The sequence below is a fragment of the Biomphalaria glabrata genome, chromosome 9 (assembly GCF_947242115.1).
Source record: "Biomphalaria glabrata chromosome 9, xgBioGlab47.1, whole genome shotgun sequence".
NCBI classification, from domain to species: domain Eukaryota; kingdom Metazoa; phylum Mollusca; class Gastropoda; family Planorbidae; genus Biomphalaria; species Biomphalaria glabrata.
This window is the reverse complement of record NC_074719.1, coordinates 41,663,397-41,689,648: the sequence shown is the minus strand read 5'-3', so window position 1 is coordinate 41,689,648 and position 26,252 is coordinate 41,663,397. Positions and strand designations below refer to the sequence as shown.

The following is a 26,252-nucleotide window of genomic DNA, read 5'->3' as shown; positions in this document are numbered from 1 at the left end:
GGGGCAAGGCCTGAAATACGAATTTCTTAACTGTTGGTGTCAGAAGTAAATATACCAATATTTGTGCTAACTAAAACTAAACATTTAACACTCTCCAACCATAAAAAAAAAGGTATTTGTTCATTCTCAAATGGAGGCAGGGCAAGACAGTGTTCAAACTCAGGAGCACTCCAGAGCATGGCCAGGCAGCTTTTCAAAATTTCACATTTTTACATTAACAATTATTTTTTAATTACACAAAATGAAACAAAACAAAGACACTTTTTCAAATTTTTTAATGGGACATTTGTAGGTTCCCTGGTATGATCACACACTGATATAAGTGTCAGTGATTCAAGAGAAGGTTACTCATTTAAAAAAAAAAACAATATGTATAATAACTAATACAAGTGCAGTAGTTCTCAATACCATTTGATAGTACAGTTGTGACAAGCCTACACACAAAATGTTCAAACTGGGCATCCTAAAGGAGGGCACTCAACAAATAAACAATGTGTACATTTATAAAATAATTCAGAGTTTATTATTATAGATGGAGCCATTTTCTTAGCCTAGCTGCTATAAACAAAAAAATGATACATTTTCTCTTCCTTCAGAGGCAGAGCAACATCAAACAGGCATTTACTTAACTAGAAATTTTAAAGATGGTGTCAGAAGTAAATATACTAATATTTGTGCTAACTAAAACTAAACGTTTAAGCGTATTACTGACACTCCTTTCAGAATAAGGTTTATAGGGCTGGTGTAGTTAAAAGAATTCATATATTTCTATGGATATTTATTGGACTAGCATGCTAACCAAACAGCCTTTGAATACCCAACTATCAGGTACATCCTAAACAACTGTTAGCTATCCAAGCCTTTAGCCAGGCAGCCTGAGGTGACCCATCAGCCTCTTATTGTCAATTTAATTGTGACAAGAGTTATCAGGTGTCATATATAAATATTAGTTCTAAGACTTAAACAGTTTAAAGAATTCAATTTTCATTTTACTGATACAAGGGAAAAAGAAAACAACAAACTGATTAAAGAGATTTTAAAATAATGGAGATCAATTACTTAGAGATACATTCAATTTAGCATACATTTAGTATCAATGCACACATATTCAAAGATGAACACACATAGACTTACTGCAAGCAAACTCAAGTCCCAGGTTTGAATTATAACATTCCTCCAAGACTGCTGCAAATGGTCATGTTCAAGTCACAAGACGAAATCTATGTAACTCCTAAGCTTAAACTACAAGATCCAAAGTAGAAGCAGCAATGGATCAAAATTATCAAGTATTTTATCAAAGAACAGATGAATTGAAATATTTAAATAAAAAACAAGTTCTCAGCATTCCTCTTGTGGTTCTAGTAAAACATCACTTCTAAAAATAAAATAAAATTCCCCCATTTTTTTTTTAAACCACTGAATAGTATCAAAATAAATTTCTGGTCACAGACCTTACAAGACAGCACGCGGATCAGTCTAAGGCAACATGTCAGCTTTGAACTTCAATCATTCACCGCAGACTTGGTTCATTTCATTTTATTATATTTTTATGCTAATATTTTGTATACACATTACAAACAAAGGTTGCCTGTTTGATACAAGCCCATCATGCCCCACCAGAATGAAATTCCAGTCCCACGACCCTGACCCTACACTGACAGTATAAAAAGAAAACAAGCATCATCATGATGTACTAAGGTGAAGGCTCAGTAGTCACATAGTAATAAAAAAATGAAAGTTGAATATTTTAGTACAGACTTATCAATGAAGAAACCTGGAGAGAGAGAGTCTGGATACCAGCACATATTGAAATTGAAGGAGATGAGAATGCTGACACACTTGCCAAGTGTGGGTGAAGAGATACACCATTAAAAATTGCACTCTACCCAGAAGAACTGAAGAAACTAATAGTGAATAGAATAAATGAGAAACGGACAAGCTCTCATGTGAATCACAAGAAAGACGACGCCTATTATAAGTTATAATTATAAGTTAATCAATGTCTAATCTTTCGCCTCAGAACTGGACACAACATGATGAGACCACATACTGGTATGCTGCAAAAGCTGAAAGATGGGACTTTGTGGAGTGTCACCAGAGAATGCTGCCCAATCCTTCAAGACTGCATGCTTCATTAAGAGGCCAGAATAAGACACTGGCCTCATAACACCCCTTATAGATAAAAAAAAAATATGGGGAGCTGCCTGATTTGGGAACCACTAGGTAGTTCAACTCAGATATTGGTTCTATAGTCACCTGAACCCTCCAACAAAAAAATAATGATAACGCAGAAGAATAAGAATAAAGAGTTAATAGAAAGGAGATTATACAAAAATAATTGTACATGAAGTGCTCAAGGGCTGCCTTAGAGACTGAATTGAATACACAGAGTAGGTTTACATTTCCTAAGGACTTGGTATACAAACATCTTTCATGTCAACAAGCAAGACTTTCCTAAGGACATGGTACACAAAATTCTTTCATGTCAACAAGCAAGACTTTCCTAAGGACTTGGTACACAAAATTCTTTCATGTCAACAAGCAAGACTTTCCTGAAGGCCTAGTAGACTAACATCTTTCATCTTGATACAACAAGACATTCCAGAAGGCCTAGTAGACAAACATCTTTCATCTCGACACCACTAGACATTCCAGAAGGCCTTGTATACAAACATATTTCATCTCGACACAACAAGACATTCCAGAAGGCCTTGTATACAAACATATTTCATGTCTACATAATTATATAGCAAACAAGTTCTCGACATCAGCAATATAATCGGGTGGTTCAACTTGTGCATTTAAACATATTAATGTCTGTTAGTCATTAGAATATTAAACATACAAAAAGCTTCCAATTGTGGTACGGTAGCACAGCGTGCTCAACCACAACAAATGAGCTCACCAGAGGTCAAAGCCTGACATTCTCACACATGTAAGTCTGCTTTCTTCCATAAACTTCACACCGCTAAAATGAGCCCCTATGTTTCCAAAGTTAGAAAACTTACCTATCAACCGAATACGCTTGTGTATAGATCCAACTATGTCCCTATACATGCTTTTAAAGTGGATGCCACATGGTTTAGTATTAAAGTAAAGCAAGAATTCACACTTGTAAAAGTTTGGACACTGAACATAGTCAACAGCTTTTTATAATTAATAAAAACAACAATGATACACAAAAAGCCATTCAATTATTCAAATATCTAGGGGCTAAAACTAAATACAAGCTGAAAGTAACCCCAAAACTCCACAATATTTGATGCCTGAAGCAGAGGTAATATTTTTTTTATTTTCTTGGTTCAAGTTGGCAACTAATTGGGTCTCTTTTACAGAAATAGGCTCGAATGGTAAACACGAAAGGAACAGTCATCAATGTATTAATTAGCTTCAGTGATTACTAAACCCTAAAGCGATACACTTATTTAGGCCACAACAAAGGTACAAAGCCAGTTTGATTTTAAACGAAAAAAAAAAAAAAAGCATAATGTACACATGCTGAGGGGATATAAACTCTCTGAGCTGGTTATTTGATTTGCTCCCCTTGGAAAAAAAAAAAAAAAAAAGCAGTGAACAAAGTATTTGTATAGGCTAGGGTAGACCGGATGAAGGAGTTGAGCTGAGATCGAAGTCTCCATGACACAATAGAACTGAATGCTAAATAGTTTAGTTATTCAAGTAATCCTTCGCCTGCCTTGCTTGCACTGCTCACAATATGGAGGCCTTTGTAAGAAACATTAACTCTATAATCCTAGGAAGAAACATTAAAATGAAATAATTAAAAAAAAAAAAATCAATTTCAAATAATATAGTCTAGTACATTAAAAATATTTATGCTATCTGTCATTGAAAATAAAGAGAGGAAGGAAAAAAGGCAGAATGGGAATGACCCCACAACACTTGCATTATCAGCACAATGCTCTATCAACTTAACCTACGACATGAGAAACTTTGCTTTAAATAAATGAGTAAATTTCTGACTTCAGTTTTTTTTTTTTTTAACAAATTTTTTTTTTTTTTAGAAAAAAAAAAAAAAAGGAATTGGAATAATTGTTTGATAACCAAATTACTATGCCAACAAATTGGTAAATAAGTTTTTGAGCTGTAAACTATATGCTATAATAAACAGAAATGCATTTCCAATATATTAGATAAGAGTGCTTTCATGATTAAAATGAAAAATTTCGGAGCAAAAAAAGATCCCTGAATTGCATTTCCAAGACTAGGATGAGCATTAGAACAGAAAGAGTTGAATAAAAATTGCATTTCCAGACTAGGAAATGCAATGGAACAATAGAAAGTTCTGCAGAAAACAATGACGAAAATGATGTGGATAATGTCTCCATTCATATAGATATCTAATTCAAACAGCAGTAAAACACCTGTTAAAGTTCTTGGAAATTAGTTTGATTTTTCCATGTAACCTACTCCACAAATCCAGACAACCCCAATGTCATTAAAACATGTTTGTGTATTAAAATAAATGCAATTGTTAAAAAATGTCAACTGCACCAAATAATTTATGTTTTTTTTATCCAAATATGTAATTTCATTTTAAAAAAATATATTTCTGTCCAATTTTCCTTAAATTATTCAAATTAACAAAAAAGTGGATGTTAAAGGTTGGGACATTAAGCAAATTAAATTTACTTATCTTGAGGACTTACCTATCATGAAGGTCTATTCAACTCCATCAGAGGAGACATCTCTGCTACCCAGGCTGCAATATCTACATGTTCAGCTTCAGATCTTTTAAAATACTGATGTTCCTGAAAATAACAGCACAATTTTAAAACTAAATATATATATATATATATATATATATATATATATATATATATATATATAAATAAAAGTAATGACCCCTAAAGAGATTTTATATTACCGTCAGTTATCTTGAGTATGATTTCTTTAGACCTCAATTTGACAGGTTTAAATTTTAAATATAAGTATATGCTAATAATTATTTTTGCCCATTAGAACAGAGGGGTGTGAGTTGACTACATGACAAAGTTAATAAAAGTTGGTAACAAAAAACAAATTACTTTAACACCAGCACAAAGAGTGAAAGAGTGAAAAATTTCCTATATGCCAATATTTCTAAAATTTGTCAATGTATGGTTTAATCTCATTATACTTTCATTTAACTACTTCATCATCATCATCATCCTCAATCCTCGCTTGAAAAAGACCTGGACAAAAACCATGTGGTAGTTTCTTATTGAATACAGACGTTACTTCAAAAAAAGAATATAATAAATCCTACGCGTCATGCATTTAGTCATGGATATTAATCAATGACTTAAACTCTGCCAAGTCACTGGTTTTCCTGGATGGATCAGGCAACCCATTCCATGCTCTAATAGCACTAGGGAAGAAGGAGCATTTGTACAAATTTGTCCTAGCATATAGAATGAGGAATGTGCCTTTATCTTTGTGTCTTTCTGAGTATTTTATTAGATTTTGTTTTTGTATTTGAAGATTATGGTTCAGTGCTTTATGTATAATTGCTACTTTACTTTTGAGTCTTCTCTCCTGAAGGCTTTCTAGATTTAGTGATTTTACTAAAGGTGTTACTCTAGTCAAATGTGAATATTGGTTTGTTATGACTGCTCTATTTTGTGTGTGTTCCAGTTTTTTAATGTTTTCTTGAGTTGAGGTAGTTCTCTTTAGTAAGTTACCAAAGAATTAGTAATTTTTTGTTCTAATGTGTCCAAAAGATATGAAACCCATTTCAGGCTGTCTCATGTAACTTAACATTTAACGAGTGCCCCTATTTTGTTGTAGCTCAAGAATGCATCACAAATACATGTCAAAGAAATGCTGCAAAATCTTCACTTACTAGTAACTTTCTATACTTTGGCCTTTTCTTGCAATCTTTCGTTAGACTGTAAATAGATTAAACATGGTTGTATAGATGTATAGTCACTAACAGCATTGTGGCAGGAAGAGCAACAAATACACAAAACGTATATTTAAAAAATGTAAACCCTAACGCACTTTCTACTCAACAAACTGCCAAATGAATGGACGCAAGTTTCCATTTGTGATACTGTACTAGACTTTCTGCTTATTCTCACAAATGAGTTTTTCTCAAACTTATAGCCCTCCCTCCCTCAAAGATAAAATTGTTCATGCCCCTTCCCTCTTAGCCAGATTTCCTTGTTATCTGAGTGTTTGAAATTAATTCTCTGGTGTCTCCTAGTAGAAACAGTACAAGCCAATGAACGTTAATTTACGAAGAAATGGAATTGGCTGATACTGAAATGTTTAAGACATGAGGCACGTGTAGTGCCTGTAATGGACTTGATTGAATCCTATAACAAAAGAATGCTGTGTTTAGGGTAGTAATGCTGTAAAATGTGATAGTTACAAGTAGTTTTCAACTTTCCTATTAGAGGAACTCATCTTTTCCCAATCCAGAGCAAAAAATTAACATAACAAAACTTTTTTTTTTTTAGAGAAAACTGAGCTTCACGTCATGAGGAGCAATCGAGAGCTAGTGCTTCCCAGCCATAAACGTCGATATTGCATTCCTTGAAGGAGCTCTTGAAAGTGTCTTAATAGCGCTTGTATTGACCTCCCTGGGAACGCTTTCCTGCACACAACTCCCCATACATAAGTCGTTTGGGAAGGCGATAGTCTGGCATATGTATAGATCATTAATGAAGCTTTTAAATTATTATTAAAAGTATTCTTTTTTAAAGCTAGACATGTTTTTAAATTTTACAAAAATTTTTTTTTTTAAAGAGTTACTTCTCTTTGCTTAATAGTTAGACGTGACTCCTTAAAACCAGAAATATTAGCTATTGGGTTACATGATCTCAAATAAAAAAAACAAATAAATAAATAAACTCTTGGCAATAACTAAGAAGTAGCCAATGATCCAAGAATAATTTACACACAACTCTCACATTGACCTTGCAGACTTAAATAAATGACCTACTATTAGTAAAGAGTTCACACAAGCCATTCAATGACCTACCAATCTTTAACAAATGACCTAAGGTCCATTGAAAACTCTCGGCCTAGTTGTGGAGGCTCTTCTTGTAACACTTTCGTTAGAACTTCAAAATCTGTTTTACAATTTTTGTATGGGAACTCTCCCGTAGCTAGCTCAACCTAAAAGGAACATAAACAAAAATATTAACTAAAATTACTTTTACCTAGAATGAGACAGTAACTAGATCAAGCCTCATAAATTATTGTGGACTTGACTTCTTTTCTGATTTATTGGTTCAGGTGTGAGAGTATTACAGCCTGTTACTGCAATTACACTAGCCATTTTGTTTTTGCTTTAAGTTTAAATATATAAGTAAAAAAGTAAAAAGTTCTCCTTTCAGACCTTGTGATCTAGGGGGCAGATAATGTAAAAAGTCATCTGTTTCTGTGGCTAATGGTTCACAAGCAGTGTGTTGTGTGGCCAGCACAATGACTAACCACCTTTACTTCCCCAACTAAACTATTAAGGATATTGACTAAGGTTTAGAAGCAAAAAATTAATGTAAAAATGTGTATACTTGAGATTTTGGTTTTTAATTTTTCTATTGTTTTATACTGTGGAATGTTTTATTTTAAAAGCGAAATTCCTCATTAAGAGCTAGATCCATAGGGAAGATGATGCTAAGCTCAAATACTCATTTAGTCAAATGTTGGCAATAAAGGTTGTTATCCAGCTTTAATAGACCAGATAAATTTGTAGGAATTAATCCTGAAGCTTTGTTCAAGATTCAAAGACCTTCCTGTGTCCACCAATTCAATAGATCTGCTTAAAATAACTTACTAAAGAGATTCCTAGACTCCAGACATCCGCTCTTATGTCATAATCAGGTCGTGTTGGGTCAGGAGGCTCAATTCTCTCAGGCTAAGCAAAAAAAAAAAAAAAAGAAAATAAGGTGAAACTAAGTCTAAACAGACCTGCTCATAGTGTGACCCAAAAACTATTGAATGAAATCCCTTTTTCTAATATTTCATTACAAGTATCATTTTAGTCTTTTAGCTGCTGTCTAATTCTGTCAACCCCAATCAATTGTCACTTTTTCTTTCCTAAGCCTATTAAATATATATATTGTTATAACCCTATTGGCGGCACGAGAGGGTTAACAGTAGGTTCAGTTGACACACGTGAACTCAGGCACATCACTCAGGGCAATGGCTGTCGATGGACAAGGGACAGCACTGCTAGCACACAGATATGACCCGCATTATGGTCATGTGATCGAAAGCCTGCTTAAACCAGAGACACAGTGTGTAAGAAAGCGGCAGTTCAAGATAGGACAGCGAGGAGACTGGGGCTGTTAGTCTGCCATGAAGTCGGTCGTGGTGGAGTCCAGGAAGAGATAGAGACAGTAGAGTTTATTAGTTTAGTACGGTGATGTACAGTATAGCATTTTTAGTGTTGATGTATTGCCAATTGTCTTTGTGGCTGTTTTAATTGACCATTATTAAAGCACCAGATTATTTGGAGCCTTGTCGTCAAGTTCTTGATGTGTTAGATGTGCTGTGTTGTGTTTAGCACTGTTTACAGAAGGCCTAATTAGGAGAGAACGTAACAATATATATCAGCAATATTTTACGATTTTAAAAGATTGTAATCAGTTTTCATTCCAAAGTGTTATTAAAGAGCTTCTTACAGCCATATATGCTGCACATCCTGCACTCCTAGTCTTGGCCTTAGAATCCACTAGACGTCCACTGATACCAAAGTCACACAGTTTGACGTTGCCCTTCTCATCCAGAAGTATATTGGAGGGTTTCACATCTGGAATGGATAACGAAAGTTAGTCGACAGTTAATTATTGTTTATTTGTTAAGACTTTCATGACGGCAGGCATTTTCATTAAAAAAAAATATTCTCTCACTTTTCCATAACTTTAATAATCTTTTTCTTTTAATAGAAATATCTAAATCCTTTCCAACTTTTTAAAATTGATTTTATATAGCACTCCTTCATCCTATAGTTTGCTTATCATGTTATGGTCGATTTCTTTTGCTGACATATGGACGGGGTATCTGGGAGAAGGTTTTGGTGCTGCCTTTATTCACTCACCAAATACAACACAGCTCAAGTAGGGACTTAAACTAAAGTCTCCAGATGTTATTTTCTCTGAGATTTGAATAATTTGATGTCTAATTTATTAAATATGAATGTTTCTAAGCAACTAAATAAAAAATGGTATAATGTTTACTATTACAACTTATTATGCAGAATTTTATCATGTGAATATCTTAAATATAAAAATTATCAGAATTTCCAGTTAAAATAAAAAAATGTACCTCTGTGTATAACACCATGAGTTTCTTTTAAATAGTTTAAGGCTTTAACAGTCTGAAAACAAATAAAGTTAACCCTTTTTTCAAACATTTTTAATGAATCCATTCTTTAAAAAATATAACAACACAGGCCAATGGTTCCAAAACTTTGCATCAAAACAGAATGTTTTCCGATTTAGGCATTTTAATAGTAAAAAATTTGGGAACCACTGTCCTAGGCATATGGTATTATTTTCAATTTTGAGGAAAAACATTTTCCATGTTTAGTTGAGATTCTTCATTCTATACTTGTAAGATAATTGGAAAGAAAACATAGGAATGAGTCCTAGCACATAAACGTGGAAAGGTAATTTGGAGTAGTTCTTAACATATTCAGGGGGGCTGCAGAGTGGTAAAGCACTTGACTTCTAAACCAAGAGTTCCCCTGTTTAAATCTCTATGAAGACTTACATTTTCAATTTCAGAATTTTAAGGGCGTCCCTGAGTCTACCCAACTCTAATGAAATTGGTTGGGGAAAGTAAAGCAGATTGTCCCTAAGCTGGCCATAGAAACAGATGACTTTGACATCATCTGCCCAAGAGTACCCATTCTAGAGTATCATTTTATGCTATGCTTTAAATATAAGAATTTTCACCATACATTTTTCAAACTTCAAAATACTTTTGTTTTTCTTTTTAGTTACAGGAATTTTTCATGGAACATAATTTTTTAAATTAAAATTTCAATCTAAGTTGGAGAGGGAGCAATGGAGAGATATGGAGATTATTAACAAAGAGTTTGCAATGTAGGTATTATTATTTCCAAATCAAGCCAATAATGTGTTCTCCAGATCTCCTTGAATTTTGCTTCCAGATGATAAACCTTGGATTGTCATCCCAAGGGCAGCTGGTTTTGTAAATGTTATTTCATCCTAAGGATACCATGACTTTTATTCAGAATATTTAGAAAATACAATGATTTACAGTAAATGAATGGGTGCTAATAATGTTTCTAATAAAATTAGAGACTAGCATCTATGACAGCTTATGAAAAAGAACTTACAGCTACTGTAATTTTTCCTAATATTTTCTCTGGGACCGGCCGCCGAGTTCTTTTCAGCAACTTATCTAGACATGTGTACATAAGTTCCATACAGATCCAGACCTCACTCTGATCAAAACATAAGCAAAACAAAGTTTTTTTTTATCAAGGCAAAAAAAAATAATAATAAAATTTAAAAACCTACATAATCAACTAAAAATCAAATAGTAATTCAAAGCCAAGACCCACCTTAGTAATAAATGTACCAACACACTGAACTATAAATGGACAGTCATGACTTTTGATAACAACATCGAGATCCATGATTATCCTTTTATTTTCCTCTTTATTCCCTGACCTGCGCATTTGCTGAAATGAGTGATTAGGCAGTCTTAGAGAAAGAAAAGAAATGAACTGAAATAATCTGTTCTTACACTCACTTCTCCCTTTTGCTAATGATTGTGCATAAAAAAAAATATAATCCAACATTATTAAGAAAAACAAAATTTAATCATTCAAATTAATGTTGTACATTATGGGTTAAAGAAATCTTAAAAATGAAGATAACATATTCTAATAAAATAACACTGAATCACAAGTAAAAAAAACTTTCAAAAAATGATAATACTTGAAATTTGGTGGCAGAAATTGCTTCAGTAAGCAGGCCAATGCCATCTTCAAATAAAAAATACAAGAACTGGAAGATAATATGTTTAAACGAATCATCAAAGTTTCATTAAAAAAACAAAAACAAACTTACTTTTACAGCCATCAAATTGTCAGTTGGTTTGTGGCGCATTTTAGTGACCTGACCACAGGTGCCATGACCTAATTCTCCCTCAGGCTGTAAATCTTCTATAGCACTGAGAAGTCTCTGGTGAGGAAAAAAAAAAAGACAAAAATAGAGGGCTGTTCTCACAGCGTAATGTGATAATAAAAAAATAGTTCCAATCCATGTATATTTTTATTTTAAGCTAGATAAATGGAATTAAAATAATTCCAATAATTATGAAAATAATTCTAATCATTACCTTATCACCAAATGTTAAAATACCAGACTGTTTCATGATTTCTTCAATTTTCTGATCAATTTCAGCACTGGAAAAATAAATATGTATGAGATAAAAAGAAACAAAAAAAAAATAATTTTGATAATTTTATTTAAAAGCTGTTCCCTTTTTTGCTTTTTTAAGTCCACATTTAAAAAAAAAATTGTACTTGTCACTAAAATTAAATGAAAGCACTACTTTAAATTTCATTTTGTAGTAGTGGAAGTAAAGGTGGTTGGTCATTGGCCACATGACACCCTTGTTAACAGTCGTAAACAAAGGAGCTCTATATCAACTGCCCTAAAACTATTAGAGTTGTATATGATTTCAAAAGACACACAGAACCATATTTATGTAATTTATGTTTAGCCTACCTGTCTGGTACCACTCGCAGGGGAGATCTGGGAGAGCACTCTAGTTTCATGCCACTCATATTAGGCCTGCGACGACCTTCTGAACTTGATCTGGCTGGATTCTGGTTAAATAATGGCCCAGGCAGTGAAGAGGTTGTCCCCACTAAAATATAATAAGGAAAAAATAGTCATTGTTGTTGTATGCAAGCCAGGTAAGTGAGAGATGACCAGGTTATTAAGTCACATTGTGCTTGTGTAAGGAAAAAAACTTGTTTATGTCAGACCAAATTTTTTGAAGACCTTGAACAGATGTAAACAAGACTAATGTAGAAGTACTAACAGGTCAGGAATGTAGAAGACAATGCTAATAATTACGTAAACAATCCAGAAAAGTCTTTGTCATGAGACTATATAAGGGAAGCAAAACTAACTATTGGGGTCATTGTTCAGTGGTCATTATTCTTGTGATCAGTAAATATTTATCATGAGTATCTTCACTGTGCTTTATTTATTCAACAGTAATATTCTATGTCAGTCAAGTTATTACTTCATTTGTACAAGTGATCTATGTTTTATGTGAATATGTTCATCGCTGAATTACTTGTTTTACTGAACTGAGTTGTAAGATATTAAAAAGCCAAGAAAAATATATTCTATAAAGTGTTTCTTCTGTGTTTTTAAACAAAATAATAATGATGTTCTTAAGAATTTTAAAAATTAAACTACTATGGCCTCCTTCAGTGGCGAAGCAACTATGAATCATCATAGAAATGAGATGGATGCTTGAGCATTACTTAAGATCAGAACTATGCCAATCACAAAGCAGATCCCCCCCTCTCCACCCAGCTAATGCAGAGATACCTACATGCCCAAATAAGTGACTGAATGAACATCCAAAACATGTAAAACATTTAACAAACAAACATAACTGTCTCAATCCTTTACAGAAATATTTAAGACTACCTATGTAGCATCAGTATAAACTATCTGCAGAATAGGTTACAATTGTACTTATATGTTTAGTGTGAAGCTTCTCATGTTATAGTTAATCTTAGTATTCTTAGTCTTAGTACTATACATTTTTGACATTTATTCACTTAGACTTAGATTAGAGATGAAAAAGTTCATTTATAATTTTTTTTGGAACCATTGAATTTGATTTAGATCTCTAGACTTATCTATTCTAATTGTTCTGTCAACTATTTTAACTAGATCTCTAGATCTCTAATAAATTTATTTAGTATTTACTAAGAGCTGTCTAAAACTAAAAGAAATCTAAGACTTCTTTTCTAAAGATCTAGATTCTCTAGAATAAGAATGTCTAGCTCTAAGTCTAAGTCTAAGACTCTAAGACTAAGAATTTATTTCAATAATAGATCTAACTATTCTAACAAGCAACTTTCAGTATTTCAGTTCAATTTGTAACTTTTTTAATTTATTGATTTCAATTCCAAAGCAAATGAATAGCTAGATTTAGATCTAGATGTATTTTATTATTTTTTGTTTATGAAACTGCTCACTGTTCTCTTAACATTTTGGCTTTTTGTTTGTAATTAAAATTCAAAGAAGGAACAAAAAGAAATTCGCTAAATTGAAGATATTCATAAAAAGACATACATATACGTGGCCGTCTAGGGCTAGGAGAACATGTGTCAGGGTTTCTATTCTTTTTATCAGCATCATGAGAACGATTTTCAGCCATTAATCGTTTTTGAAGCTCATCAACTTTGTTCAGGAAGAATTGAGATTGAGACGATGCGGACGACATCTTGAATCTGAAGATGTCACATGACATGCAACAAAACAAAAACAAATTGTTTAAAAGTAAAGAACCTCAGGTTTAAACATTCCACATTCATATCAATATAAAACTAAGACTAAAACGAAAATATTAAATATTCTAAAATTAATTTAATGTGAAAGCAATTTATAAGTAAATTTATCTCGTACAAACATCTAATGAATGAGCCCCAAAATATTAATAAATCTAATAGATAAAAATAATAAAAAATTGAGATCTAAAACTGAAATGTTTTTTAAATGAATCGGAAGCTGTAAAAGGGAGGATTACTCTTGTCTACAATCTAGAATGGCAGCCTCCAGTCCGACAAAATCGGTAGATCTAACATAAACATTAGATTTTAGAGCTCATTTAATAAATGACCTAGATCTAGAATTCTAGATCTAGAAATAATAAATAAAAAGCTTGTTATTGATATGGATTATAGACTAGATTTAGTAGATCTAGATCTAGACATCTAGTAGGCTTGAATATTCTTGATTATAAACTAAACTAAAAGTAAAACTTAGTTTAGTAAAAGACTCAAATCAAAATTCAAAATCTTTTCGATCTTAAAAATTAAAACTTAAATCTTAATATCTAGAAATCTAGATCTACTACTTCTTACTACTTCTACTAGTCTAAGCTTACTAAGTCTTAGTCTAGACTCGAGTCTCAGTCTGACTATAGTCTATAGTCACTATTCACTATAACTATAGACTATAATTATAATACTTCACTATAGACTATATAATATATATAGTCAGTACTTAGCAGTACTACTATACTTATACAATGTATACATACTCTACACTACAGTCACTCAGTCTACACTGTAGTCGTAGACTCAATCTCAACAGTGTCTACACTCTACAGTAAATACAGTGAATTACAGTGACTACACTTACGACAGACTAGTCTGACTAGATGTAACTAGAAACCTTGTCATGTGTAGTGGGAAGGGGGGGAACCACTCTTTGTCTCTCCCATTGTCACTTTAAATTAGACTATGCCTAGGTTTAGATTCAACTCTCTAAATATCATTATACTATAGTGTGCAATGTTTTTACATAAAATACTGAATATCTAGAACTCTAGATAGTGTGTAGTTGTGACCTTGTATGTGTTTTGTGTGTATGTAGTTCATATTTGCATATCTAGAAAAAAAAAATCTAGATCTAGACCTATATTGAATATTGTTATTTTACGATAGTTACGCTGAGTGCTGAGGTGGTCAATTGTAGTCAAACTGAATTTCCATTTGATTGGACCAATAAAAATTATGTTATCTGTATATTTTGTCTATTTCTACTGCTTCTTTTGGCAAAATGCTTTACCTTGAAAGTCATGAAATTTTACTTTAAAAACCTGTAAAATACCTTGAAAAATCATTCTAAGTGAAATTGGCTATGAACCCTGTATATATAGCTTTAGATAGAAGTGCAATTAAAGGAAACATTATTCTCATTTCCAGTTTTATTTTAGAGCTTAAAAAATTAGTTTTTATTTAAATGTGTTTCCCAAAGTTTAATTTAAAATCTTATAAATTGCATGTTATACATTCCTTCAAAAGTGAAGAAATTTTTTCTAAATGTCATACGTGTATCCATTTTTTAATCTAGTGGTGCGTTTTAATTAGAGACAACGTCTGCTAAGTCATTGTTTTCCTTTCTGATTCAGGCATCCCGTTCTATGTTCTAATGGTACTATGGAAAGAAGGAGTGTTTGTACAAATTTATCATATATATGGAATCATATCATATGAAATTTAGGCATAATAATAATGACATCATAATAAAAAGAAACTATATAAGAATATATATATTGCGTGTATGTGTTGTGCATTCCTATGTGTTTACAGTTAGTACAAATCTAATCATTTCAACTAAAAAGCTGATTTCAACATAAAAATTTTCACACACAATTTTTTAAAAAGTTATAATTTAGTTAAATTAAATGTTGTTTACTTTTTTAATATTTTCACTAATATCAATGTAATTTGTCACTGAGAATTTTTTTTTTTTTTTTTTAGTCAATCAGCACCTTATCAATGACAATGACACCTAACCAACAAAGGGGTGCAACAAGTGTTTCATCTTCAGCCCTACCACTGCAACCAGCTGGTAGTAATACCACAACCAGCGAGGACGTTAAGCCTTCTCAAAGCCTTCTGGATGATTTGATGAAAGAAAAATTCACTAGTGTATCTGAAGGGTAACCCTTGTTACAATTGTTTTGTAGTTAACAAAAATTTACTTTCAGGATTTTTAAATTGTTTATGGTTCAAATCTTGAGGTTTGAATTCAATAGAAAAAAAGATGATAGAACTAAGAATCCTTAGACTGTAGGCTTTAGCATGACTTACAACAAATTTTTTTTTTAGACCTGGAATTTCTGTTTGTTTTTTTCACATTCATATTTATGTGAGTAACCTATAAAGAGTTTTAGAGGAAAAAAATAGCAACAGTTAAGAACCCTTCAGACTAAAAAGCTTGGCTGATTTCAGTGATCTTGTTTGGGCAATAATCTGGTAATTTCACTTTGTGAGCAGGCCCATTGGTCAACCACTTATCTAACCAACATCGCAAGCTCTGGTTTTAGATGGACATAACTTCAGACCCTTAGCTTGACATTTGATAAGGTTTCTCTTCTAGCTATTGTCTGTCAGCTCTAGATCCTACTGCAGTAAGTGAAAACAAGTGATATGTTAAGTCAGTGGGTTACATATCATATGAACTGAAGGCAACGCTTGAAAAAAAAAGTTTTAGAGCTAAAGAACAATGCGGTCACTGTGTTCAGGTGCTAAAGCTTCTAAATTAAGGATTTTGTTATGATTCCCAGTTAAGGTTGGTATTTTTACTTTAGCATTTAGGGTATCCTTGAGCCCTACCAGTATGACAACCGCTGGGGAATTAAATAGGAATCGTTATGGCATGACTAGTCATGTAGACTTTTAACACTCATAGGGAAACATAGCAAGAACAATAACAAGTAATAGACATTAATTTTTAAAAATCAATTCCTCTTCTTTAATCTGATCAGATAGGATTGGAGCAAATCATTTTGGATTGGATCTGAATCAAATCAGATTTGATATAAACCAGACTGGATCTAATCAGATCCAATCATCATCAAAAATAATTCACAATTACATGGGTTGAACCCACGACATTATTAGTGTGACACTATCAACGTTGCCAGTTTTGTGAATTTCTAGGCTTCCATCCACCCAACTTTTCTTTCCAACTGAGTGTTAGCTAATGGAAGGACTTGAAAAAACAAGATGGTTGTTCATAGCTCATTCATTACATTTCATCCATACAGGTCTTCTAACCCAACTGCTGGTACTTCAGGAGCAAGTACAAAATCCCTTCATCATGGCGCACAAGACATCTACGCCATGAAACTGAAGAAACTCAAACAAGTCATTAAAGACACAATATTTGTAAGTATTGTTACAGCAAGGGTAAACTATTTTTAACTGCAGTGACCAAATATATTGGTTCATATTATTCTTAATAGCAAAGACATTCTTCTTTAAATTTAAAAAGATTATTTGTTTCCCCTTAAATGAAAACATGAAAATAAAGCACAGAGTTTTTATTAGTGAATGATATTAGAATTCAGATAATTATTTCTTAACAATATTTGATTGTAGAATGGTAGAACACTTGTTACAATGATTACCTGACCTCACTGCATTATTTCTTAACAATGTTTGATTGTAGAATGGTATGACACTTGTTAAAATAATTACCTGACCTCACCGCATTATTTCTTAACAATGTTTGATTGTAGAATGGTAGAATACTTGTTAAAATAATTACCTGACCTCACTGCATTATTTCTTAACAATGTTTGATTGTAGAATGGTAGGACACTTGTTAAAATAATTACCTGACCTCACCGCATTATTTCTTAACAATGTTTGATTGTAGAATGGTAGAACACTTGTTAAAATGATTACCTGACCTCACCGCATTATTTCTTAACAATGTTTGATTGTAGAATGGTAGAATACTTGTTAAAATAATTACCTGACCTCACTGCATTATTTCTTAACAATGTTTGATTGTAGAATGGTAGAATACTTGTTGATTACCTGACTTCACTGTGGAGGAAAGTAAAGATTGTTCTGACCTGCCAGCCACCTTACTTAACCCATTCATCCTGTGCCCACTCAAATTTTATCCAAGAGACCTCTGCATGAAATATAAGTGGGTTCAGACCCAAAAAATTAATGAAACTCCATTTCTAAACATAATATAGAAATGAATTCAACTAAAAAGCAATTAGATGTGATAACTTAATATTACAATCTCAAACTATTTGTGATTGTGTGTTTAAATCTTTGATGTGAACTTATTACAAAGTGCTTGGCTTACAGTTTTCAAAATCGTCTTCTACTAAGGCTTTCATTTAACACATTTAAGTTTCATATTATCTCAAGCTAAGCAACCCATGGAGGATCTTTAAATTCTTTTTTTTTTAATTATAAGTTTTGGATGGTCCTTCAGAAATCAAGGTTATTATGTCTTATTCTAAGCCTCCTGTAGGACATAAGGGGGTTTGAACTCAGGACCATTATGACACTAATGCATACACCACACAATCATACAGCCATCTTCCTCAAAACATGATGCACAATGACTTCATTTTTTGAGATATTGCTGGAACTAAAAGAACTGAAAATATTGTATTTTCCACTCATTGAAACCCAAAAAACTCACTTGGTCTCTCTTAGTTATGTATCTAGTGAGATTTTGATTTTATCGGCTATTTTCAAATAGCAGTAAAACATTTTTTAGACCAAGTGCTGAATGGCCTGTTTGGCTGTGCTGGGATTAAAAAGGTTGATGGCATGGGATTTAATGGGTTTAAAACCTGACAGGCTTGAAAGGGTACATTAGTTTTTATTCTGATTCTCTTCAGTTGAATGGAGCCATTTGTGATGAAGTCATGCGAACAGATGAAAAATTGGCCAGAGCCAAGGAAGAAAGAAGGTGACTCATAACATAGATACATTTCCAAATCATTGTCAAAGTTGTTGTTTTTTAAATTTATTTGGCCACTAACTTGTGTGTTTGAACTGTTTTTAAAAAAACAACAGATTTCTCTTGCGAAAACTGCTTCAGTTCCAGTCAGCCAATGATACCATCTTACCAACTTTAAAGTCTGAGCCCCACACGCCCAATGCCAGACAATCTAAAGGTGAGGGGACAAAAAACATTTTGGTTTTATCTATCTTATTTTTTGTTTGCTTTTAACTGTATTGTATTCTGAGTAGAACAAGATTTTGAAGAAACGTTCAGTTTAAAGAAAAAATTATTTTCTCAGCTTAAAGGTTGCTAAAGAAATTAAGCTTCTAAGCTATCATAGATGCCAAGCTAGTAGATTTTGTTTCATGCTTTCGCTGAATGCTGTGTCATTGTTTCACTACGAGACTCTCTCGTTTATATCTTGAAATTCATTAAATAAATATTGGCTGACTTACATGTTAAATAGTTTTTTTTAATAAACACAGCTTCTCCTGTGTCATTGTTTCCATTAAACACTCTGCTTGCTCTTGGACTATAACAGACAATTTACGTTTTTACTTATCATTAACCAAAATAGATTATTACCTGAAGCAATGCCTTACATTTTTATATTCTTAATTATTTAGAAAAAAAGATAAAAACGTTAAAAATATATATATATAATTTAAAATCTATTCAGTTTTGTTAAAACATTTATCACATTTTATTAATTTCAAAATTTTTCAAAATTGACATATGTTTAAAAATGTCTTAAAATTACAAGTAATATATATGGCATACTTTTAAAAAATTTTAAATATATTTTTTTTTTGTTATAGTTTTATTCCACTCTGTTAATGTGTAATGTTTGTATTTCAAGGGTTGCTGGGAACTTTGCCAGTCGACAGCACAATGAGTGAAAATGCTGGAAAACACAAAGCTGTTAAGCGAAAATTGCCAGGGGGTGGAGCCTCATTGCCACAGGGTGCAGCCTCCACATCTCTCATCTCATCCAATATAAGCAATTCTGTGTCTACCTTGGGGATTAGTGGGACCGGTGAGGCCAAGAAGAAAAATACACAGTCCAATAAGGAGAGCTCAGGTGATGATAATTTTTCTTATCTCTTTCTGTGACTAAATTAGAATCTGTCTATACTTAATAATCATAGCCATTTCAGAAGTAAATCAAAATTAGTAAGCTAGTAGTTTAAATATATATTTTAAATGATATTGTTTACAGAAAATCTTTCAGTTCGCCCTAAAAAAGGAAAAGGAGCTGTTAAAAAAGTAATTCCTCCACTGATGTTGGATTCTTTGGGGAGACCAATTTTCCCCATGGTTCTTGGTGATATAACTCTTCATAGTATAGGGGAGGTAAGTGCTAATATAATTACAGCTACGTTACTTTTTTATTTAAGTGAGATCACTAGTTTTCTACCAACAAGCCATTAAATAATTATGTCTCACTTGATAAAAAGATTTTCCACAACTTGAATTTCTGGTGTTGCTGTTGATACTAAGGCATTGCTAGTTGTTTTTTTTTTCATTTACTGTTTTCTGATGATTTAGAGATATGGTTTCATAGACCTACTTAAACACAATTTCCTTTATCATTCTTTTTTATGTTGTCATATTTCATTACCGAGTTTTGGCAATAGTGTAAACCTTTCTTCAAACATTTAGTCACTGTTGAGATTTCAGTAAGTTCTCTACCTCAGTGTCTGGTCATAGTTTTAAAACTTCATGCATTAAAAAAATTGGTCTGCATTATTGTAGTAAGTTTAAGATGAAAGACGGAAGGGTTCTATTTCAAACAAGTATTCTATGAAATAGTTTTTGAAAAATCGAAACCAATTCCTACTTTATGAAGCTGGTGATGGTGTATGATTTTTCATTCTTTTCATTTCTTGTAATGCTTCATGATTGTAAGGAGTCTTTCTAGTGAGATTCCTACAGTCATTAATGTTATGTTTGTCTACTTCTTCTTACTTACTTAGACTTAGGTCCTCCCGCGCCGTTCGGCGCATTGGGCGGCAAGCTGTTTCCCTAAAGATCTGTCACTGGCAATGTCTGAAGCCTCCTCCCACCTGGTGTTTTCTGTTCTGAGGTCCTCCATGAAGCTGTGTCACCAAGTAATACGAGGACGTCCCTGTTTGCGCTTTCCTCGTTTTGGCTTCCATGTTATCACAACTCTTGGTGTGCGTAATTCATTTTGACGTAGAACATGTCCCGCAAACCTCATGCGATACTCAGTCACAACCTCACTAAGTGTTCGACTCCCAGTTCGGCATACTTCTTCATTCAGCTCCTATTGAAGACAAGTCGAGTGCTGTAATTCTCGCTGAAGACGTGTTTTAAAAAAACTTTTTTTTTTACATCATTTGAAACAATTTCAGTGATGAAAAGACATAAGCCAAATTTAATTTTAAGATGATTAAGTATTTCTGAAAGATTTAGTCTAACCACTGTGTGGCCAATGAAAAGTAAAGTAAAGTTCCCCTTTCAGACCTTGTGGTCTATAGGGCAGATGATGTAAAGATCATCTGTTTCTGTGGCCTACTTTTAACGAGGGTGTCATGTGGTCAGCACAACGACCAACCGCCTTTACTTTTCTCTATTTTACGTCAGGTGCCCATCAGAGCTGGGTGGACTCAGAGGCTCCCGAAGATCCTGAAATAAAAAATCCCAGTTTTCACCAGGATCTGAACCCCGGTTCAGTAGCCAAGCGATTTACCGCTCAGCCACCGCGCCTCCTGTGTGGCCAATTAGCTAGTAATTTATTTTCCAAAGATATACATGTAAACTAATTTCTAGGAAAATCATTAGAGCTATTTTCAAAATACTCATCCAATTTCCACCCATCTTTTTCTAAGTTTTTCCTTTCATTAAGAGAGCACAAGCTAACATTAGGAAGTGGAAAACAGATGTGGATTGCAGAAATGTGACTTTTGGTAAAGAAAAAGAAGTTAGTTTGTAAGCCTATCACTTATGAATATGGCAAGTGACTAGATCTACACAGTACAATGCCTTTTAAATCTAGAGTTCTAGATCATTAAAAATCCAGAGGATATTTAAGCTTTTAACTCAACAGAGCTAATCATAAAGTAATAGAAGCTGATATTTAATGGGGAAAGAAATATTTGTTGAGTGCATTTCAAAGTTAGATAAATCAGTTCAGCACAAAATATAGTTACAAAAGTATTTTCAAAACAATCTAACACATGGCCTCCCCCCCACTTTCATATCTTCAGGTTCATGGGTCAGATGATGCTAAGGGAGTTAAAATTGTTATGTTGTGTGTTATTTTAGCGTGTTATGAATGTCACTCATGAATCCAACATATAGTTTTTGTTTTGCTAATTGGTAAATACAAATCTAGCTTATTATAAGTAATTTCGAGACCTTTAACTTATCATCAATGATCATTCAGCCATCACATGCTACTAGTAAATTGCATAAACATTTTATGAAGCTTTGTAAAATTTTTTATGATTGTAATTCCAGATTGTACCAGATCGTCTTAGTTTTCATTCTGTTGAGTCTATCTACCCAGTGGGTTTTTGTATCACAAGGGTCTATGCTAGTTTACATAAGCTGGACTCAAAATGTTTATACACCTGCAAGATATCAGATAACAATGATGGGCCATTGGTAAGTTTATTACTAATTCACTACTCCATCAATGAGCAAACTTTGCATCAAACATAAATAACGTTACAAATCATGCAGTTATTTATGTAGTTTGACTTTCAGTGGTTTCTAGAACAACAGTGTTACAAAACAACTTCCATTACTAAGTGTTACAAAACAACTTCCATTACTAAGTGTTACAAAACAACTTCCATTACTAAGTGTTACAAAACAACTTCCATTACTAAGTGTTACAAAACAACTTCCATTACTAAGTGTTACAAAACAACTTCCATTACTAAGTGTTACAAAACAACTTCCATTACTAAGTGTTACAAAACAACTTCCATTACTAAGTGTTACAAAACAACTTCCATTACTAAGTGTTACAAAACAACTTCCATTACTAAGTGTTACAAAACAACTTCCATTACTAAGTGTTACAAAACAACTTCCATTACTAAGTGCTACAAAACAACTTCCATTACTAAGTGTTACAAAACAACTTCCATTACTAAGTGTTACAAAACAACTTCCATTACTAAGTGTTACAAAACAACTTCCATTACTAAGTGTTACAAAACAACTTCCATTACTAAGTGTTACAAAACAACTTCCATTACTAAGTGTTACAAAACAACTTCCATTACTAAGTGTTACAAAACAACTTCCATTACTAAGTGTTACAAAACAACTTCCATTACTAAGTGTTACAAAACAACTTCCATTACTAAGTGTTACAAAACAACTTCCATTACTAAGTGTTACAAAACAACTTCCATTACTAAGTGTTACAAAACAACTTCCATTATTAAGTGTTACAAAACAACTTCCATTATTATTGCCATTATTGTTGATCACCTTTGACACTTATTACAAGGCATCCATTAATAAAACCTTTGTTTTCTTACATTTAAAATACAAAAGTAAAGGTTATATGTCTGTTCTTATATTCTTTATTAATATATGTAAATTCTGCTACCTACAAAACTCATCTACGTTTCTTTTTAAATATATTTTTTTAGTTTGAGATAGCAGCAGAAGACAGTTCTGATATTCTGTTCAAGTCCAGTAACCCAGTGGACTGCCACAGCCAGCTTATAAATGCTGTGAACAAGTTAAGGTAATCTTGACATTTTGTTGTTGTTGTTCATTAAAAGTCTACTAATGCTTGCATGTTGTAACCTAGTGATTGGACCCCTTGTTTTTTAAATCAGTTAAGTTGATTTTTTTGTCTCACCTCCCACATTTTTCCCCTGGTTTAGTATGCGCTTTAGTCTGTTGTTTTGGTGGTCCTCGTTTTGAAACCTGCCTGCTGCCATCACCTGCAGTCTAGTAGTAGGTTTGGTCTTTCTGTTTATGTTAATTTGAGAACTACAATTCAATGACTATAATTTTTATAGGTATTTTATAAAGGACCCTCAGTTATTGGAAATGGAAGAAATTCTTGATGCATGTGCATAAAAAATTCTTTCCTGACATTTTTTTGGTATCATTTCTAAATGTTGACATTTACTTCCAGGGGCATCTCCATAACACAGTCAGAAGGCCAGGGTCTCGCCTTCTTCGGCCTCTCCCACCCCGTCATACAGAACCTGATACAGTCCTGTCCTGGAGCCAGGAAATGTGCCCGTTACAAATGGGTGAAGTTTGAGATCAACAAGGCAGAAACCAATGAGAATGTGGCTGTGGGAACAAATGATCCGTCTGTTAGTTATGAAGCGTTTAAAGCACACTTACAATCCCGTAAGTAGCTTGAGTATGAGAGTATGTAACCTAAACCCACTTTGTATGCGGTACTGACTCAACTCTATTGGTGGCTAAGCGCTTGATAGAAATGTATTGTTGTGTTCACTCTTTTTATGTAGTTAATCTTCTGCTATAACAATATTCTTTATAGCTGATTCTTTATTCTCAAACATAATGACACTCAGAGAACAGAATAGAAAATAAGAATTCTTAAATTAATAAATTCAATAAAAATTTAAAACTAATTTAAATGAGAAGATAGAATTAATATGTTTGATAAGTCAAACTAGTAGTAAATTAATTAACTGAAATTTGTCTAGATTGCCTCCCTTTTATAATGTTTACAAAAACCAGAATGTAAAATAAAAATCTTCAATAGAACCTTCGGTTCCATATTTATCTTATTGACTTTACAGTAGACCTCATATTTTCTTGACAATGTAATTTTTTTTTTCCCTTGAATCACAATTTTAAGAGTAGATTAAGCCCCTTTTCTCTTCTGGTGTCTGTGTCTGTCTCTGGCTTCCTTCAATTGGGAAGAGACTATGGATAATTTCATAGAAATGAGATGAATGCCTGGGCATTAGCTATTGCTGGAACGATGTTGTCCATTCAGAATCTCCTTCATCTCCACCCAGCTGAAGTGTAAAAAGAAAGTTAAGTGCTGATACAGTTTGGGATCAGTGGCATTGCAGGCTCTGAAGGGTGTAGCGCTGTGTGCTGCAGCTCCATAAAAGTCACTGGTTCCTGGGTTGACTCCCAAAGCTTTTCCCTTGTTTGGGTAAAGCTCCAGCGACAGTATATATTGTTTGTTCAATATCTCTTAACGATAAGGATTTAGGTGTCATTATCTTTTGTCATTAACTGTAAGAGTGAATGGCACTTTTTAATGTTTAGATAAAGTGGTGATGGGTCAAGTATTGACATATACTTCCTTGTAAGCAAAACTTTGAAAACAAAAAATTATTTTTTTTTTACATGTTGTTAGTTGGTCAGACATGTGTCTCACTTCCTGTCCAGTTGGAGCAATCCACCAACTTGAGGTCCTTACTGACAAAAGGAAATTCAAGTCTTACATGAAACAGCTACCGTCCTTTTCTTTTACTGTTCTTTTTTTTTTTTTGTTTTGTTTTTGTTCATAATTTTGTATTCATTAACAATTGTATTTATGATTTGTTAAAAAAAAAGTTGTATTTTGTAAACAATTATTTTCATTTTAATACCGCATTGATTATTTTATACAAGTGATAATAAACTATTGTTTTATACAAGTGTTTTTTTGTTACCTTTTTATGCTTATAGCAAAGTAAGTTCCTCTTTCAGACCTTGCGTTGTATAGGACAGATGATGTAAAGGTCATCTGTTTCTGTGGCCCACGGTTAATGAGGGTGTCATGTGGCCAGCTCAGTGACCAACCACCTATCAATGTCAAGTACCCAGTAAAGCAGGGTGGACTCTGAGGCACCCAAAGATCCCGAAATGAAAAATCCCTGTCTTCACCATAATGATAACATAAACCATATCACAGACTCTAAATTGAACTTCAAATCAGAAGAGGCATAGTCAGTTTCAATAGGATTCTGCAGTTCTAAGAAGTGCATACAAGACTTTTAAAAGCGTGTTATTGTCTCCTTTATTCTGTACACTGAATACACCAAATAGATAGTTATTTATAGTTTTTCAGTTATAGATTACTATTTCCATTATTATAAATGCTGGATTTCATTTCATTTGCTACATTGAAGTTATTATATATAAAGAATAAAAAGTACCCTTTTCAGACCTTTTGATGTATAGGGCAGATGATGTAAAGGACATCGGTTTCTGTGGCCACGGTTAACGAGGGTGTCAGGTGGCCAGCTTATACTAACCCTACTAATGTCAAGTACCCATTAGAGCTGGGTGGACTCAGAGGCGCCCTAAAGATCTTGAAGCTAAAAATCACAGGATTCGAACCTAGGAACCCTCAGTTCGGAAGCCAAGCACTGTACCACTCAGCCACCACACTTACTACATTATATTGGCAACTATAATTGTTTATACGTGATCAAAACATATGATTTATGAATATTTTATTTATTCAAATGGATCAAAAGCAACAAAATACACATTTTTGTTTGGGCAAAATGTAAGATTTTAGTGTTTATTTTGAGCAACTGCTAGCAACAAATTTTAATTTTCACTGTTTAAATATGAAGAAGAATGAGATTTACATACAAAGGTGGAAGGATTTTCTTTAAAAAAAATATAAAAAAATTGGCTACCAAAATTATGAACATAATGCAGTTTCATTATTTATAGTATTTACGTTGAACTTCAGTGAATTATGAACATAATGCAGTTTCATTATTTATAGTATTTACGTTGAACTTCAGTGAA

At 33.0% G+C, this 26,252-nt stretch overlaps 2 protein-coding genes across 2 annotated transcripts; one reads left to right on the top strand and one right to left on the bottom strand.

The window, feature by feature from the left end:
- Nucleotides 1-258: 258 nt before the first annotated feature.
- On the bottom strand, nt 259-13,719 carry LOC106066037 (dual specificity mitogen-activated protein kinase kinase 7-like). The gene is made up of 14 exons (XM_056040047.1): nt 13,647-13,719; nt 13,314-13,471; nt 11,718-11,859; nt 11,326-11,392; nt 11,055-11,168; nt 10,544-10,663; nt 10,316-10,423; nt 9,277-9,328; nt 8,634-8,761; nt 7,784-7,864; nt 6,986-7,122; nt 5,843-5,888; nt 4,668-4,769; nt 259-3,751 (listed from the first exon to the last, which is right to left on the bottom strand). The coding sequence occupies exons 2-13, from the start codon at nt 13,462-13,464 to the stop codon at nt 4,671-4,673; spliced, it is 1,245 nt and encodes a 414-aa protein (XP_055896022.1). The 5' UTR covers nt 13,465-13,471; nt 13,647-13,719; the 3' UTR covers nt 259-3,751; nt 4,668-4,670.
- Nucleotides 13,720-13,750: 31 nt separating this feature from the next.
- Nucleotides 13,751-25,144, top strand: LOC106066038 (transforming growth factor beta regulator 1-like). Its single transcript, XM_056040046.1, has 11 exons — nt 13,751-13,812; nt 15,509-15,690; nt 16,801-16,921; nt 18,409-18,479; nt 18,587-18,687; nt 19,375-19,596; nt 19,735-19,868; nt 21,999-22,145; nt 23,150-23,247; nt 23,647-23,870; nt 24,862-25,144. Exons 1-11 carry the CDS (start codon nt 13,786-13,788, stop codon nt 24,951-24,953), a joined length of 1,419 nt encoding a protein of 472 aa, XP_055896021.1. The 5' UTR covers nt 13,751-13,785; the 3' UTR covers nt 24,954-25,144.
- Nucleotides 25,145-26,252: the final 1,108 nt, after the last annotated feature.

Bases quoted from the DNA above. Each gene is read 5' to 3' on its own strand.
- LOC106066038 (XM_056040046.1), top strand. From the start codon at position 13,786: ATGGCAGCCTCCAGTCCGACAAAATCG. The intron at 13,813-15,508 runs GTAGATCTAACA...TTTTTTTTTTAG, and splicing joins CCTCCAGTCCGACAAAATCG to TCAATCAGCACCTTATCAAT. The intron at 22,146-23,149 runs GTAAGTTTATTA...ATATTTTTTTAG, and splicing joins ATAACAATGATGGGCCATTG to TTTGAGATAGCAGCAGAAGA.
- LOC106066037 (XM_056040047.1), bottom strand. From the start codon at position 13,464: ATGTCGTCCGCATCGTCTCAATCTCAATTCTTCCTGAACAAAGTTGAT. The intron at 7,123-7,783 runs GTAAGTTATTTT...TGTTCCTTTTAG, and splicing joins GGAGTCTAGGAATCTCTTTA to GTTGAGCTAGCTACGGGAGA. The intron at 4,770-5,842 runs GTAAGTGAAGAT...TGTTATTTTCAG, and splicing joins CAAAGTATAGAAAGTTACTA to GAACATCAGTATTTTAAAAG.